This window comes from Carcharodon carcharias, chromosome 20 (assembly GCF_017639515.1).
Source record: "Carcharodon carcharias isolate sCarCar2 chromosome 20, sCarCar2.pri, whole genome shotgun sequence".
Taxonomy (NCBI): domain Eukaryota; kingdom Metazoa; phylum Chordata; class Chondrichthyes; order Lamniformes; family Lamnidae; genus Carcharodon; species Carcharodon carcharias.
This window is the reverse complement of record NC_054486.1, coordinates 26,006,924-26,024,712: the sequence shown is the minus strand read 5'-3', so window position 1 is coordinate 26,024,712 and position 17,789 is coordinate 26,006,924. Positions and strand designations below refer to the sequence as shown.

Here is a 17,789-nt window from a genome sequence, read left to right as displayed (position 1 = left end):
AGACCAGTGATTTTCAATACTTTTTTTGGTTAAGGCACCGTATAATATATTGTGAAATTTCGTGGAACCCCAACCCATTCTCCCTCTCCCCTCCCACTAGATATATTATAAAACAAAAATGAAAACTAGGTTAAACAGTAGTGAATAAATTAATGATTATTTTTCATTAAATGGAAGAACAACATATCTTTAATAAATTGAAAAATTTTGTACAATTTTCAAATCACATGACCAAAGTGCAAAACCCTTCAGGGTGCTTGGAACCTTGATTGATACATAAGAACATAAGAACTAGGAGCAGGAGTAGGCAATTCAGCCCCTCGAGCCTGCCCCACCATTCATTACGATCATGGCTGATCTCATTTCAGCCTCAACTCCAATTTCCCGCCCTCTCCCCATAACCTTTCAACCCATTACTAATTAAAAATCTGTCTATCTCCTCCCTAAATTTATTCAGCGTCCCGGCATCCACTGCACTCAGAGGTAGTGAATTCCACAGATTCACGACCCTTTGAGAAAAATAATTCCTCCTCATCTCTGATTTAAATCTACCACCCCTTAGCCTAAAACTATGACCTCTCGTTCTAGAATGCCCCAGAAGGGGAAACATCCGCTTCACGTCTCCTTTGTCTATCGCCTTTAACATCTTATATAGCTCAATTAGATCTCCTCTCATCCTTCTAAACTCTAGCGAGTATAGGCCCAAACTGCTCAATCTCCCCTCATAAGACAACTGCTCCAGATGAACACTGCTCCAGAGTAACGGAATGCATGGTGACAGCACTAATGTTATTGACACAGTCAGCAAATAAAGGTTCAGCCTGTGATACAGTTTCCTGTGTTATACACTATTCAGTACACAAAGCTCTCCCTGTGCAACGCGTTGTTCAGTACACACAGTTCTCCCACTGTAAAATGTTGTTCAATGCACACAGCTCACTCTGTGTAACACGCTGTTTAGTACACACAGCTCTCCCTGTGTAACACGCTGTTCAGTGCACACAGCTCTTCCTGTGTAACACATTGTTCAGTGCACACAGTTCTTTCTGTGTAACACACTGTTCAGTGCACACAGTTCTCTCTGTGTAACACACTGTTCAGTACACACAGCTCTCTCTGTGTAACACACTGTTCAGTACACACAGCTCTCTCTGTGTAACACACTGTTCAGTACACACAGCTCTCCCTATGTAACACTGCTAATGCACACAGCTCTCCCAGTGTAACGCACTGTTCAGTATACACAGCTCTCCCTGTGTAACACACTGTTCAGTGCACACAGTTCTCTCTGTGTAACACACTGTTCAGTGCACACAGCTCCCTGTATAACACATTTTTAGTGCGTCCCATTTCACTGACACCACTGCTTTGTGTTCCATTGAAACCAGTGTGTCCACAGAGTAATATTTCAGGACAGGAATGGAGGCAGCAGTACCACTAGTTATCAGAGTAAATGCCAATGTTCCCCCTACCTTCCAAGCCCAAACGTTGACAATCATGTCATGTTGGTATCCCACGGAGACAATGTACTTGGCGTTGGGGGAGAATGCCACACAGGCCACCCCATACTTGTGTTCCTGGAGCTCTGCCACCTGTGTTCTTTCATTGACATCCCAGATTCGAACAGCAGGCATGTGCCCACTCTGCAACACAGCACACAGGGGGAAAAATAAACAGTTAGTTGCAATTGGGGAGGACAGCTCAGCTTAAGGGCATGTTACAAAATGGCTGCATGATCATGGTCAGCAGTAGTTCATCGTGGATTGGAAAATCAGTCCTAAAGCACCAACTCTGTACTTGCTTAAAACCTGCTGAATCTCCAACTTCTTCCCAGGTCGAATTAAAGACTGTTGACCTGAAGCTTTGGACTGGATTTTTCCAACCCCCATGGAGGTGGCTTTGAGGGTGGGATCGAGGAACGTGTGATCGGGCCGCATCAGGGCCAGCTCCACAACGTGTTTCCATCTCTGTGCCCTGTTCCCGGAGGTAAGATACCAGCACCATGCCGGTGCCTGCCTGACTGCAGTGGGGCAAGCCAATTAGGGCAATTAATGGGGCAATTAGACCCTATTGTGGAAATGGATTGGAATTTCCCCGAATGTGTATGTCACCCCACCCCCACCACCCACCACACCCTGACTAACACCCACCCACCACACCCCAACCAACACCACCCCCACACTCACCCACCCACCCACCACACCCCGACTAACACCACCCCCACCCCCACCCCCAACCCCCCACCACACCCCGACTAACACCAACCCCACCCACCCACCCCCAACCCTCCCACCACCCCCACCCCCCACCCATCCACCACACCCCAACTAACACCACCCCCACACTCACCCACCCACCCACCACACCCCGGCTAACACCACACCCACCCCCACCCCTCCCACCACCCCCACCCACCACACCCTGACTAACACCACCCCCACCCCCAACCCCCCACCACCCCCACCCCCACCCCACCCACCACACCCCGACTAACACCAACCCCACCCACCCACCCCCCCACCTCCCACCACCCCCCCACCTCCCACCACCCCCATACCCCGACTAACACCACCCCAACCCCCCCACCACCCCCCACCCCACCCACCACACCCCGACTAACACCCCCCTACCCCCAACTCCCCCACCCCCACACCACCCACCACACCCTGACTAATACCACCCCTACCCCCAACCCCCCCACCACCCCCACCCCCACCTCACCCACCACACCCTGACTAACACCAACCCCACCCCCACCCACCACACCCCGACTAACACCACCCCCACTCACCCACCCCCAACCCTCCCACCACCCCCACCCCCACCCACCACACCCCGACTAACACCAACCCCACCCACCCACCCACCCCCCCACCTCCCAACACCCCCATACCCCGACTAACACCACCCCAACCCCCCCACCCCACCCACCACACCCCGACTAACACCCCCCTACCCCCAACTCCCCCACCCCCACACCACTCACCACACCCTGACTAATACCACCCCTACCCCCAACCCCCCCATCACCCCCACCCCCACCTCACCCACCACACCCTGACTAACACCAACCCCACCCCCACCCACCACACCCCGACTAACACCACCCCCAACCCTCCCACCACCCCCACCCCCACCCCACCCACCACACCCCAACTAACACCACCCCCAGCCACCACACCCCGACTAAAAGCACCCCCACCCACACACCCCGACTAACACCACCCCCAGCCACCACACCCCGACTAACATCCCCACCCACCCACCACCCCCCCCACCCAAACCCAGCACACCCCCACCCACCCCCCACACCCCGACTAACACCACCCACCACACCCCAACTAACACCACCCCCACCTCCACCCCATCCCGACTAACACCAACTCCCACCTCTACCCCACCCCGACTAACACAACCCCCCCACCCCACCCCATCCCGACTAACACCACCTCCACCCCACAGCTTCAGGAGCCCAAAAATGGAACAGAAGTGGCTTCACAGTGGGAGGCTCGAGCCACAAATCACGTCAGGCATTTTATCAAGTTGCCTGCATTTAATCGCAGTGCCCAAGCAGAAGGCAAAACGGAGACTTCATGGAGAGCCACGTCTCCACTCACGCACCTGCTGCAATGGCAGCCACTCCCCATCCGGCTGAAGGCGTCTCCATGGGCATCGCTGACCCTCCGGTGTGGGCCCCCGTGGAGCGGGCTGGCGGCCTTTATACCCACAGGCCGCATTGAACTGACCTCCCAACACCGGAACCTGGCCCCTGTGCTGAAATGGGCAGGGGTCCCCGAGGCGGCTTCTGAATTAAAGGCCTCCGCAGAGACGGCGTCTGATATTCCGCCATGGCCACCTCCGGGGTTCCGACCCGGAATGGAGGGCAATATTGGGATCGTGGCCAGCCAGGGAAAAGAAATCAACCCTTTACCCATTTCTCTCCACACAGGCGCTGCCTGACCTGCTGCATTCCCAACCTTTTCTGTTTCGAATTCATGAGCTCATTTATTGTCTTAAACGATACAAAAACAATACAAAAGGAAAATGACGATTGTTTCAGTTATTTGTTCGGCTGCCAATCTCTAGGTTTCACAGTAGCAGAATAAAAACGGAAAATCCTGTAATCTGGCTTTTGTTCTTAAAGTGCTTGGAGGTTGAGAAGGAGTTTTAATGATCCTTTGTTTTAATGGTGGGGGAGTCCAGGACAAGGGGGCTTAATCTTAAAATTTGGGCTAGGCCATTCAGGGTGATGTCAGGAAACACTTCTTCACACTGAGGGTGGTGGAAATCTGGAACTCTCTCTCCCCAAAAAAGCTGCTGAAGCTGGGGGGTTAATTGAAAATTTCAAGATGGGGAGAGGCAGATGATTTCAGGTGACAGAACCACCAAGGGGGGCAATTGGAGTTAAGATACAGATCACCCATGATCTAACTGAATGGCAGAAAAGCCTCGAGGGGTTGAACTCCAGTTGCTATACTTGCTACTCTTGATCTGTTCACATTTAATAAATCATATATTTGATTAATAACATGACAGAGAAGTGGTTATTTGGGCCATTCTTTCCTGCGGACGTGACGAAGAATATCTCCTCAGTCTCAGCTGAGGGTCCTTTGATTGGTTTCACTCTCTCTGTATGTTTAGTGCAAGGCACGTTATTCAAGATAAACCATCTGACATAGATGTTTCTGTGACTGCAGCTAAAGCTGTACACTGAACTATGTCTTTGTCTGTTAAGTATTTATTAAAGTGAGCCTCTTGGGCATTTTAAATTTCGTTGATCTTGTCTTTAGGCTCCTGAAGCAATCTGGAAAGCATTAAAAGCACAACTTTAAAACAAGGAGCACCATAGATCAGAATAGATATCAAGAGTGTAGTCAATGTGCAGATCAGAGCTGCAGCAAAATCCTTCAATTTTAGGCTTTGCACAGAAGGGCAGCATTCTCTCCTTGTAAATCAATGGAAATAACAATGGGGAGAGATGCACATCGTGCTGCCGACTTGCTGTCCCTTGTTTTATACCATCATTCCAGATCTACTCCTTTGAGTGATGTTGGTTGAAGGATGGACATTGGCCAGGACACTGGAAAGAACTCCCCTGCTCTTCAAATTGTTCCATAGAATCAGTTACTTGGTTTAACGTCTCATCCCAAAAGTGGCGCCGCCAACAGTGCAGCGTTCCCTCTGTACTACATTGGAGCATCAGCCAGCATTGCCTGTCCAAGTCTCTTGAGTGGGTCTTGAACACAGTGACTCTTTTGACTCCAAGGACAGTGTGCTGCGACTGAACCATAGCTGGCAATTAAATATGGTAGCAGCCTTGGTGCTCTGCAACACTTGATACCTTCTGTCTGATCTGACCTCAGGTGGGTTTTGCATCTTATGGCCAACAGATGGGATGCCAGCCTGAGCTCACAACGTCTTGCTTGAGACTCTTTCTATTTGCCCAGTCACGCTGTCAAACCTGTGTAGCTGGCCCTGCCTTTCAAGATATCAACGCAAGCTTCAGGTCAGATAGTCCAACTGCTGTAGAGTTTCTTTAGGTGCTCAGGTGAACTGAGCAAGGTAGCTCGTGTCTGGCATGAACTCTGGTGAGGTGGGCCAGCTAGGTACAATCATGGAAGCAGTTATCAGTGCCAGAGAGAGCACAATATTGCCATATTCTAGCCAATCATCACATTAACAATACTGCTCAGGAGACTGGCCCATCAAGGGAAAGAGAATGGATTCTGTTAAGATCATTTAACAAATAGGCGAATATATCCTGAGGGTTTTAAGATACTTGTTTCCAGTTCCTTTCTAGAGGGAATTGTCAATCCAACTCAGTAAATGTGCATAAGGGCATGACTAATGTACAGAATTTCTGTAAGGAAAATGCCGAGAGACACCATGCAGCCAATGTGCGGATTGCTCTCCCAGGGAGGGGTCTGCAGACCACCTGTCCGTCGACAGATAACTTCCTGAGGGAAGGAACCTAAGACACTTCAGTCAAATGGAAAGGGAGGAAGTGAAGAAAGAAGGAAGAACGAAATAAAGAACAAAAGAAAGAAAGGAAGGAAGACTTGCATTTCAATCTTCCTTTCATGACTTTAGACTTTACAGCCATTGAGGTACTATTTAAAAGTTTAGTCACTGTTATAATGTAGGAAACCCAGTGGGCAATTTGCACACAACAGCAATGAGTTGATGATCAGATAAATCTGTTTTAGCAATGTTGGTTAAGGGATAAATTTTGCCTGGAACAGTAGGAACAATTCCCTGTTCTTTTTCGCAGCGGTGCCTTAGCATCTTTCAAGTCCACCTGAGACATTTGGCTTAAAGTCACATCCAAAAGACAGCACCTCCAGCAGTGCAGCACTCCCTCTGTACTGCACTGGAGTGTCAGCTTGTACTATGTGCTCGAGTCACTGTTATGGGACTTAACTGGATAACTCTTTAACACATGGGGACTGAGAAACATCATTCAGTGTACAGTTATATCCCTGAAGGAAGGCACTGACAGTCACTGCTATGCCAGAAACCTCCAGATGCTATGATGTGAGGAGTTTTGGTTGACCGATGTGACCACATCTCGGAAGGGCTCCTGCAATCTTCAAACGCAGCCCAGCGGCATAAAGGGAAACAGACGGTAGAAATTAGGACAACAGGAAGCGAGTGATTAAAAGCAAACAAGAACTTGAAAGAAAAGTTCCTTTGAAAATCGAAAAAAGCAGTGCAGCAACTATCCTGGGACAGTTCCACTCTCCAGAACCCTCCACATGAAGCCAGCTAGCAGCTGAGGCCAGTTAACTTAAAATGGAAGTGCAGGAATTAGAACGGAAGCACAGTGAGAAGTAAACTTAAAAGAGCGACCAACCAAATATTATTAGGATGAAATTAAGAAGTTTCTTTGCATTAGGATGTTTCTGTACAAGACCACTATCAATATTAAACGGGGGAAGAGATGTTAATTGACATTGGTTGATCAGAAGGAATCAGGACAAGGTTACAGCTTTAGAAAGGAGTGGTGCACAGGCACACTCAAAAGCACGGCAAAGTCAAGGGCGAGTGACTAGAATGAGACTCGGTTAATATGTGACCACAAGTCTGTGAAATGATTAGGCTAACACCAAATCATCAAGAAGAAGTCACTGGGGTTAGGAGGTGGAGACTGGCATAGTCAGGGACAGGGTTGCCAGGAATAAGAAAGAAGTACAGAGAAAGACCAAAAGAAATGATAACAATGGGTGTATTAAGGTAGTGGGAAAAGTAAGAAATCCTTTGTAACTACACAGAAGATTCTAATAATGAGCAGATATCGGCAATGCCCAATAACGTAGAAGGAAAGGTAAGTAGGATGAGGGTGCAAAAGGATGTGTCGCAAGGACCTTACCTATTGGATGGTGAGCTGCCTACCTGGAGCTATATCAGTGTACACTGAGGTAAGTTAAAAGGTCACAGGAGAAGGATCAGTGGTAGTAGCTCACTTAGATGCAGAAAACATAGGTAGAATACAGGGGTTTTCAAAGGTACATATGGAAGGTCTGCTTCAAACACAAAGACGGAGCAATAATAACTGTCTCTGATCTACTTGCTTTATTTGGTAATGGAAGGAAGGCTTTTTTAATTTGTTCTTGGGATGTGAGCATCGCTGGCAAAGTCAGTATTTATTGCTCATCCCTAATTTCCCTTCAGTAGGTGGTGGTAAGCCACGTTCTTGAACTGCTAGATTCCATATGGTGTAAATACACCTACAGTACTGTTAGGAAGGGAGATCCAGGATTTTGACCCAGTGACAGTGAAGGAATGGTAAAAAATTTCCAAGTCAGGATGATGTGTGGCTTGGATGGATTTGCAGGTGGTGGTGTTCCCATATACCTGCTGCCCTTGTCCTTCTAGGTGTTGGAGGTTGCGGGTTTGGAAGGTGCTGTCGAAGGAGCCTTGGTGAGTTGCTGCAGTGCATCGTGTAGATGGAGGGAGTGAATGTTTAAGATGTTGGATGGGGGTGCCAATCAAGTGGGCTGCTCTGTCTTGGATGGTGTCAAGCTTCTTAAGTGTTGTTGGAGCTTCACTCATCCAGGCAAGTGGAGAGTAATCTATCACACTCCTGACTTGTGCGGACAGGCTTTGGGGAGTCAGGAGGTAAGTTACTTGCTCCAGAATTCCCAGCCTCTGACTGGCTCTTGTAGCCACAGTGTTTACCATGGCTGGTCCAGTTAAGTTTCTGGTCGTGCTAACTCCCAGGATGTTGATGAGGAAATTCGAGGATATGCATAAATGGTTGGGCAATGTACGTTGAAAATATTAATGCTGCCCTTGCAATCAACTGGGAACATTTTCAGAACAACAAAGGACAGCTTGTAGAACAGATTTATGCTTTTAAAACATAGGAACAAAAATTGGGCAGCCAATTAGTAACTACCCAAGATGTATTTATATCCCATTAACTCATAACAATGTAGGGAAGCCAGGTGTGACAAAAATGTAGCTTTTTCATCCAAAATTTAGCATGACATTTTGTTACCGTACATAAAAGGTTCAGTACCAGCTTCGCTCACAGACATTATTTTGCAGCCTAAATTAATAGAGTGGGTAAAACTATTAGCTAATCTGACTGAGACTGGTGCCAAGCACGGAGCCAAAGTACTGAATTCAAAAATCCCAAGGTGTTTCACAGGAGCAGTATGAAACAAAATTTGACACCAAGCCACACAGGACAGATAACCCAAAGCCTGGTCAAAGAGATAGGTTGTAAGGAGTGTCATAAAGGAGAGAAGCAAAGTAGAGGGACGGAGAGGGAATTCCAGAGTTTAGGGCCTTGGAATCCAAAGGCATGGCCACTAAGATTGCAGCAATTAAAATTGGGGACGCACAAGAGGCCAGAATTGGGCGAGCACAGCTATTTCTCAGGGTTGTGGGGCTGAATGAGATTACAGAGAAAGGGAGGGATGGAGCCACAGGGGGATTTGAAAACAAGGATGCAAATTTTAAAATCGAGGCATCGCTTAACCAGGAGCCAATGCAGGTCAGTGAGCGCGTCAGTATAATGGGATTTGGTGCCAGTTAGGACATAGCTAGCAGAGTTTTGGATAACCTCAAAGATAATGGATGGTAGAATGTGGGAAGCTGGACCAGGAGTGCCTTAGAATAGTTAATTCTGGAGGTATCAAATGCAAAGATAGCATTTGACAGCAAAAGAGCTGAGGCAGAGCTCGGAGTTGTGCAACGTTGTAAAGGTAAAAATAGACAGAGTTCACGATGCACAGATATGTGGCTGGTCAAATATGACACCGAGGTGCAAACAGGCTGGTTCAGTCCGACAGTTGTCAGGGAGAGGGACTGAGCCAGTGCCGAGGGAGTGGAGTTTGTGGCAGGGTCTGAAGATAGTGGCTTTGGTCTTCCCAATATGTGATCAGAGGGAATTTCTGCTCATCCAGTACTGGATGTTGGATAAGCAGTGAAGTGATTAGAGAAAGTGAAGGGGTTGAGGGGAGTAGTGGTGGGGTAAAACCAGACAGTGGGTGTAAAGTGGGTGGGCAATTCAATCATGCCAATGTCTCTTTGGGCAGGTCAGATTAGAACTAAAGTCTGTGTGTGTGTGTGTGAGAGAGAGGAAAATAATTTGAGCATATGCATGTGTGTAAGAGAGTGGAAAAGCACTGATATGAGTGAAAGGATTTGTATGAGGGTACAAGGGAGTGTCTGCTCGTGCCAGGGTTGCTAGGTTACTCAGAGCACTGTTCAGGAGATTGCTCTTTAACAAGCAGAGACCCACAAAATATGTGCAGTCAAATTAATATACTTAACCAATTCCAGCATCTCAGCCAAAATTTCCATGACATCCCCTCCCTCCCACTCCTCCCATGCCATCCCATGTCATTCCATCCTTCCCATGCCAACCCACCAATGTTAGAAACGCCAAGGGCAGAATATTAAGCTCGGTGGGCGGGCGCGCGCCCAACCCACCTGAGTGTTAAATGACGCTAATTTTTTCTCTGCCCGTTCAATCTAACGGGTGGCGGGCAAGCAAAAAGGCCTGCATTCTTTTGGAAAACTCATCCACGGGTGGGATGAGGTTTCCAAAAGCAAATACAAATAAAACAAAAACTTTATTCTTTAATTAAAAACATGTCCCTCCTCATGTGACAGAGTCACATGAAGGGACATGTTTCATTACATTTTTCTGTTGTTTTAAAAAATGTTTTCAATATCTTCTTCATCTCCCTGAGGCAGCTCCGTGCCACAGGGAGATTATTCAGCACTCTCTCGTGCGCATGCGCGAAGTTTGCACTAGGCCTGCTCGCCCTCCTCCCCCCTGCCCAGGCAGCTTTCGGCGCTGCTGCTCGCGCATTATGCTGGGTGGGCCTTAACTGGCCCGCCGGTGTGAAATCACGGTGCGCTATCAATCGTGGGCGGCAGTCGGCTTCCTGAACGCCCTTGCTGATCCCGCACACCAAGGGCAAAATTCTGCCCCAGGTCAATCCTGGAATGTTGGCAACCCTGATGTACACATGTGAGTCCATAAAGAGAGAGGATTTGCGTGAGAAAGGGTTTGCATGTGAGAAAGAAGACTTGTCTGTTAGTAAGTGTGAGAGAAGTGGGAGTTAATGTTCATATGTGAGACATAGATAGAAACTGTGGAACACACACGCATGAAGCAAAAGGCAGAGACTGAGAAAGAAATATAAGCAGAGAGAAAAAGTGACAGGAGGGACAGACACACACACAGATGGATAAACAGGAGGAGAGACCCTGAGACTTGTCAGGCTTCATAAATAACTCCTCACTGCATCTTCCTTTGAAATGCACAACACTTACTGAGCAGGCGTTTTTGTTAAATTAGGTCAGCACTTCATACCACAGAACACTGCACTTATTTATTCAGCTCTTGTTAAAAACTGCAGTGCAGAGTTACATAAGAAATAGGAGCAGGAGTAGGCCATTCGGCCTTTGAGCATGTTCCACCATTCAATATGATCGTAGCTGATCTTTTCCATCAATTCCACCCTTCCACACTATCCCCAGGTCCGTTAATTTGATAAGTATCCAAAAATCTAACAAGCTTTATCTTGAATACAAGTTATTACTTAACATTGTATTTGCATTATTGAAAAGTACAGCTTTAAATGAAACAATGGTAAGCAATTCAGGTTTTCCTATTATAACCAATGTAAAAGCTATAGTTAGGTTCTGTAGGACTTTTCCCATCAGAAAACAAAGAAGTAAAACGCTTTACTCTGTAAGTTTTAAATAGTGTACATTCCTAAATTTCCATATTTCTTATGGAATAACTTTTAAAATAAACTAAATTTTAAAATATTAAAGAAATGTGCTAATTCTTTCCACTTACCTCCCACTCCCAACCTCCCCGCTCCCTGACCCTCCCTCTTGACCCTGCCATGACCCTCCCACTCCCAACCTCCCCGCTCCCTGACCCTCCCTCTTGACCCTGCCATGACCCTCCCACTCGCCAATCTTCCCGCTCGCCAACCCTCCTGTTCCCTAACCCTCCCACTCCCTGACCCTCCCACTGTACAACGCTCCCACTCTCTGACCCTCTTCTTTTCCGACCCTCCCGCTCAACGACCCTGCCACTCGCTGACCATCCTGCTCCCAGACCACCCCAACCCCTCAGTTGGAGCTTCAACCCCGTGAGGTAATGGCGGGGGTGTTGAACTCCTGCCTGTCCCCATCGCATGATTGGCCAGGTATCTCGTCCATGAATATATAATTGGCTGGCAGCCGCATGATTGCACATGTCCAGCCATCCTGCCTACAAGCGGAAGTGCCGTGCACTTGTGGCCTCACGATCAAGACACACGACGCTACAAGAAGATTCCGGCCCTGGTCTCTCAGGAATTGAGGTACTAATTCTGTAAATAGAGGCAGAGCGTTGACATCTGCAAAACGTGTTGTACAACTATAAGCAAGCTCAGGAGTTTGCTGGAACAAAGAAACTTCAAAAGAAATCGGCTGCCCCTTTCTTTCACACCGTATGAAAACTGAAAGTACAGTCGCTTTCAAATGGCAGTGCATTTGGTAGAGAAGAATAATGATTCTTGCTGAACTGCTACCACACTCTGCACACCAGCATATGTAGGCCAGCCAGCACTGCTGGAAATCAAGACAAAAACTTGTTTTGAGCAGCATCTTATCACAAGTGTCAGAAGCTTCTCAACAAGCTTCATATAAATACAGCACATTCATGTACAGTTAGTTATGTAGGCAAGCTGAGGGAACTCTTGTGGTGCACCCCTACCTCTGGGCCAGAAGCTCTGGGTTCAAGTCCCACTTCAGGGGACCAAGATGACCATGGAAGGTGCATTCCTAACTTGGTCAAACTGGTGGATTTACTAGTCTACATATCCTTCCAATGTGCCCAATGGCAGGCGGTAAGAGCAGGAGAGTTTCCTGGTCAGCCATACTGCAGAAGGCAAAGGCAAACGACTGCAGTACTTTGCCAAGCATAGTCGTGGACCAAACCAATGATGTCCATGATCGCCAAGGCCCTCTTAGGGCGTGGTACCCCAAGGAGGAGGAGGCAGCAAGCTGAGCAACCATCTTATTTGCAGCAAGACCCCAGAAAATGACAATGGTTACCAGTTGCCAGGAGTTTAGAGGGGAGGTTGAACATTACAACCGATGTAAAAGCTGTAGTTAGGTTCTGTAGGACCCTTCTGATCAGAAAACAAAACAGTAAAATGCTTTATTCTGTAAGTTTTAAATAACATACATTCCTAAATTTTCATATTTCTAATGAAATAACTTTTAAAATAAAATAAATTTTAAAATATTAAAGAAATGTGCTAATTCTTTCCACTTACCTCCCACTCCTGACCCTCCAGCTCTCCGACCCTCCCGCTCAGGTGAAGGTTGTCCCAATGGTCCAGCCTCTTGCCCCAGTACTGGGTGAAAGCTCCATGGACCCATTTCTCCCACACCAATCCAAATTAGCCATGCAATCGACTCTAACCTTACTTATCCTATACCGATTTGCTCACGTCTCAGGTAGTGATCCAGAGATTACTGTGACCCTGCTTTTTTAGTCCCAAGCTGCTCATGCGCCCTCATCAGAACCTCTTCCTTAGTCCTATCTATGCTGTTGGCACTCACATGGGCCACACAGCTGGATCCTTCCCCTCCCACTCCAAGTTGCTCTCCAGCCATTGTGCCTTGGTCAGTTTGTTCAACTACCCTGCAGTCCCTGCTCTTGTCCACATAGGCTACAAGGACATCAAACCTGTTGGAGAATTGTAGGGGCTGAGGCTCCTCCAGTGCTCCCTTTTAAAACCTCATATCTGCTTCAAGAGTAGTCACACCCTCCTGTCCCTGACCATGCACCAAATCATAAGTAACTAGCCCATGGGGTCTGACTGCCTCCTGGAACGAAGTGTCCAGATAACATTACCCTCCCTGATGCATCACAGCATCCAAAACCAGACTCCAGCTCATCAACTCTGGGACAAAGTTCCTCGAGCCGCAGGCACTTACTGCCATGGTTCACACTGGTGTTCACCAGCTCCCACACACTACACCTGCAACACAACGCCTGCCCGGCCATCTTTACTGTGTTTCATTTAACTAATTAGGTTTTGCATTTAGAAATATCACTCAACAGTTATCTGTAGTTATATTATGTTTTATTACAGAACTCAAACCTATCAATCTCAGTTTGGAAATTTTAAATTGACCTCCAGCCTCAACAGCTTCTTAGCACGAGAGAGTTCCGGATTTCTACTCTCTTACAAACATTTCTTCTCACAGAGAGTCATTAGTGTTTGGAATTCTCTCCCCCAGTGAGCAGTGGAGATTGGGTCACTGAATATATTCAAGGCTGAGTTAGACAAGGGAGCCAGGAGTTATGGGGGACAGGCAGCCATGATCTTATTGACTGGTGGAGCAGGCTCAAGAGGCCGAATGGCCTACTCCTGCTCCTATTTCTTATGCTCATATGTACCTTTAAACAGCCTAACAGCAATTCGGCCCCTCAAGCCTGCCCCAAGGATCAATACAATCATGGCTGATCTGATGTGGCCTTAACTCCTCTTTCCTGCCCGCCCCCTATTTCCCCTAACTCCCTTGTTAATCAAAAATCTGTCTAACTCAGCTTGGAAAATAGCCAATGACCCAACCTCCACTAATTTTAAGGTTATAACTCCTTGTTCCGGGCTCCCTAAGTACCTGCCCTATGAATTCCTTTAATCATCGTAAGTACTTCAAATAAATCACCCATTAACCTTCTGTACTCAATGGAGTACAAGCCTAGTATATGCAATCAGTCCTCATAATTTAACCCTTTTAGCTCTGGTATCCTTCTGGTGAATTTACTCTGCACCCTCTCCAAGGCCAATACATCCTTCCTGAGGTGCAGTGCCCAGTATGAAGGCAATGCTTCAGATACTAACCAGGGCGTTAGGTTAACTTCCAAATAACAGAGTTTCGCTCACTAAGGGATATATCAAAGATGGATTAAATTAAATGACAGGATGGGGCTTGAAGAGCTGAATGGACCCCTCCTGCATACACACAGTGCGAGGTCTGCACTCAGAAACCCACGATAAAAATGGAAAAATGCTTGGAATCTTAGCCGCCAGGGTCAAGGGTGGGGAGAAAAGGACCTGAACCTGACCCGATGGCATCGTGCCATGGTGCTGCTTCAGTGGTTAAAACATCAACATTGTCCTGTTCTCTTCAGGCTACGGTTGACAGGTGCATTGAAAAGAAAAAGACCTGCAAAAACCTATGGAACCTTTTGTGCTACGTTATCTCGTCACAGTCAACCTTTGCACACAAATGGGATTGGGGCTCGGCTTTGATGTTTTGTTTTGCTTACCAAAGCCCCTGCCCCCACCAGCCCCATTCCCTCCCCAGCCAACCTGGTTTGCATTCGCCCCAGCCTCAAATCCACACTCTTCTGGGCTTTGTGTCTAGCAACCCCGTCCAATCAAAGGGAGCTCGGCGTTCCCTGATAGCTGGCCTTTCATGAAGGCCAATGCAGCTAATCCTGCCAAAAATCAAGAGGCAGAAATAGGAGCTGAATACTAGATAGAAGAAAGAGCTATCTATACTAGTGTCAAGGCTGTACTGGAATGACAATATTGTGACTCTTTCAAAAAACAATGGTCCATAACTTCCAATCTCCGGAGGGTCGTGCCCGGGAAGTAAGAAAAGATGCGCTGGGGAACCCCCCCCCCCCCCCCCAAGAAGTCCCCAAGCAAGGACTGCACAGGAATTGCCCAAAAAGTGCAACCTTCTAATGGGTAATTATCCTGCACTGGGAATCATCCGAGTCTCTGATTTAAACCGCAGACTTCGGATGATTTTGATTGTTTTATCAGAATAGTTACCCAGGAAAAGTTAAAAGGATTAAAACCACTTCTAACTCCTGGGTAACTATAGTGCTGAATCTCCCAGCTCCCCATGGGACCCCCGCCCGACTACTCTCCCAAACCCCTGACTACCTCCCCGCACCAGCCTGACTACTGTCCCAATCCCCGAATACCCTCCACTTGACTTCCCGCCTAGCACACCCCTCCCCACAGCTATCCTACCGGCCAACCCCCATCTGATCTCCCAACCATCCAACTGCCCTCCCTCCCCCACCACACCGAATACAATCCCAACCCCCTGACTAACCCCCCCAATTATCCACCTGGCCCCCAACTATCGTCCCAATGCCCTGAATAGCCCCTACCCCCTCTCTAGCCTCCAAATCCCCCTTTGACCACCTATCCCCACCTCCCCCTCCCACCATAGACTACCTGAACCCCCTGACCCATCCTACCCCTCCACCCACCCACCCCCCCAACCCATTTTACCCACTTACCTTACACGCTTACCCGGCTTCTCAGAGTGGCTGGACCTTTAAACTTACCTGCTTTACGGCAGCTAGTGCTGTAAAAAAGGGGGAGTGGCTTCCATTCCTCCAGCTCTGCTGCCCTCGGGAACCCGGTGCACCTGCATTTTTCTCACCCAGTCCAAGTCAGGAGGTCTGACGAGGAAGGTGCAGCTCCAAACTAATGTAGGAATAAGGAAGCAGAGCGGCAATCCGACTGCGATTGCCACTCCTCAGAAGTTGCGGCCCTATATTTTCAAAAGCTAAACTTTACAAGACTGAAATTGTAGTTGGCTTCCAAAGATCACCAGGTGCTTTGGTGGAATACAAAACATTATCCTGTCTGCAGCAAGAACAAAGAGGACCCAGCTCTTTCTGAAACAAAAACAGAATTACCTGGAAAAACTCAGCAGGTCTGGCGGCATCGGCGGAGAAGAAAAGAGTTGACGTTTCGAGTCCTCATGACCCTTCGACAGAACTAGGTGAATCCCAGGAAGGGTTGAAATATAAGCTGGTTTAAGGTGGTGATGGGGGGCGGGGGGAGAGAAGGAGAGGAGTGGAGGAGGGTGGTGTGGTTGTAGGCAAAAGCAGTGATAGAAGCAGATCATCAAAAGATGTCACAGATGGCAGAACAAAAGAACACATAGGTGTCGAAGTTGGTGATATTATCTAAACGAATGTGCTAATTAAGAATGGATGGTAGGACACTCAAGGTACAGCTCTAGTGGGGGTGGGGGGAGCATAAAAGATTTAAAAATATTTAAAAATAATGCAAATAGGAGGGAAAAAGAAAAATCTATATAACTTATTGGAAAAAAACAAAAGGAAGGGGGAAGAAACAGAAGGGGGGTGGGGATGGAGGAGGGAGGTCAAGACCTAAAGTTGTTGAATTCAACAACTTTAGGTCTTGACCTCCCTCCTCCATCCCCACCCCCCTTCTGTTTCTTCCCCCTTCCTTTTGTTTTTTTCCAATAAGTTATATAGATTTTTCTTTTTCCCTCCTATTTGCATTATTTTTAAATATTTTTAAATCTTTTATGCTCCCCCCACCCCCACTAGAGCTGTACCTTGAGTGTCCTACCATCCATTCTTAATTAGCACATTCGTTTAGATAATATCACCAACTTCGACACCTATGTGTTCTTTTGTTCTGCCGTCTGTGACATCTTTTGATGATCTGCTTCTATCACTGCTTTTGCCTACAACCACACCACCCCCCTCCACTCCTCTCCTTCTCTCCCCCCGCCCCCATCACCACCTTAAACCAGCTTATATTTCAACCCTTCCTGGGATTCACCTAGTTCTGTCGAAGGGTCATGAGGACTTGAAACGTCAACTCTTTTCTTCTCCGCCGATGCTGCCAGACCTGCTGAGTTTTTCCAGGTAATTCTGTTTTTGTTTTGGATTTCCAGCATCCGCAGTTTTTTGTTTTTACCAGCTCTTTCTGATATTGACTTAATGTTTGTCAAACCAGGAGATAAGCAAAACTCCTCGACACTGTCATTGTTAAAATTGTTTGACAAACCTGTTGGAGATTTTTGAGGATGTTACCTGTAGCATAGATAAAGGAGAACCAGTGGATGTGGCATATTTGGATTTTCAGAAAGCTTTTGATAAGGTCCCACGCAAGAGGTTAGTAAACAAAATGGGTTTGGGGGTAATTCACTGGGTTGGATAGAGAATTGGTTAACAGACAGAAAACAAAGAGTAGGAATAAACGGGCCATTCTCAGGTTGGCAGGCTGTTACTAGTAGGGTACCGCAAGATTCAGTGCTGGGACCATAGCACTACACATATAAATGATTTGGATGTGGGGACCAAATGTAATATCTCCAAATTTGCTGATGACACAAAACTAGGTGGGAAAGTGAGTTGTGAGGAGGATGTAAGGAGGCTTCATGGGGACTTGGACAGGCTAAGTGAATGGGCAAGAACATGGCAGATGGAATATAATGTGAATAAGTGTGAAGCTATCCAC

At 47.4% G+C, this 17,789-nt stretch overlaps 1 protein-coding gene across 1 annotated transcript in view; it reads right to left on the bottom strand.

Annotated features, from left to right (window-relative positions):
• The window catches only part of mapkbp1 (mitogen-activated protein kinase binding protein 1), a 103,660-nt gene that overhangs the window by 77,026 nt on the left and 8,845 nt on the right, over positions 1–17,789 (bottom strand). The window contains exon 3 of the mRNA XM_041214434.1: positions 1,473–1,643. Coding sequence (XP_041070368.1) covers positions 1,473–1,634 — 162 coding nt within the window. The 5' untranslated portion in view covers positions 1,635–1,643. The remainder of the gene's footprint in view (positions 1–1,472; positions 1,644–17,789) is intronic.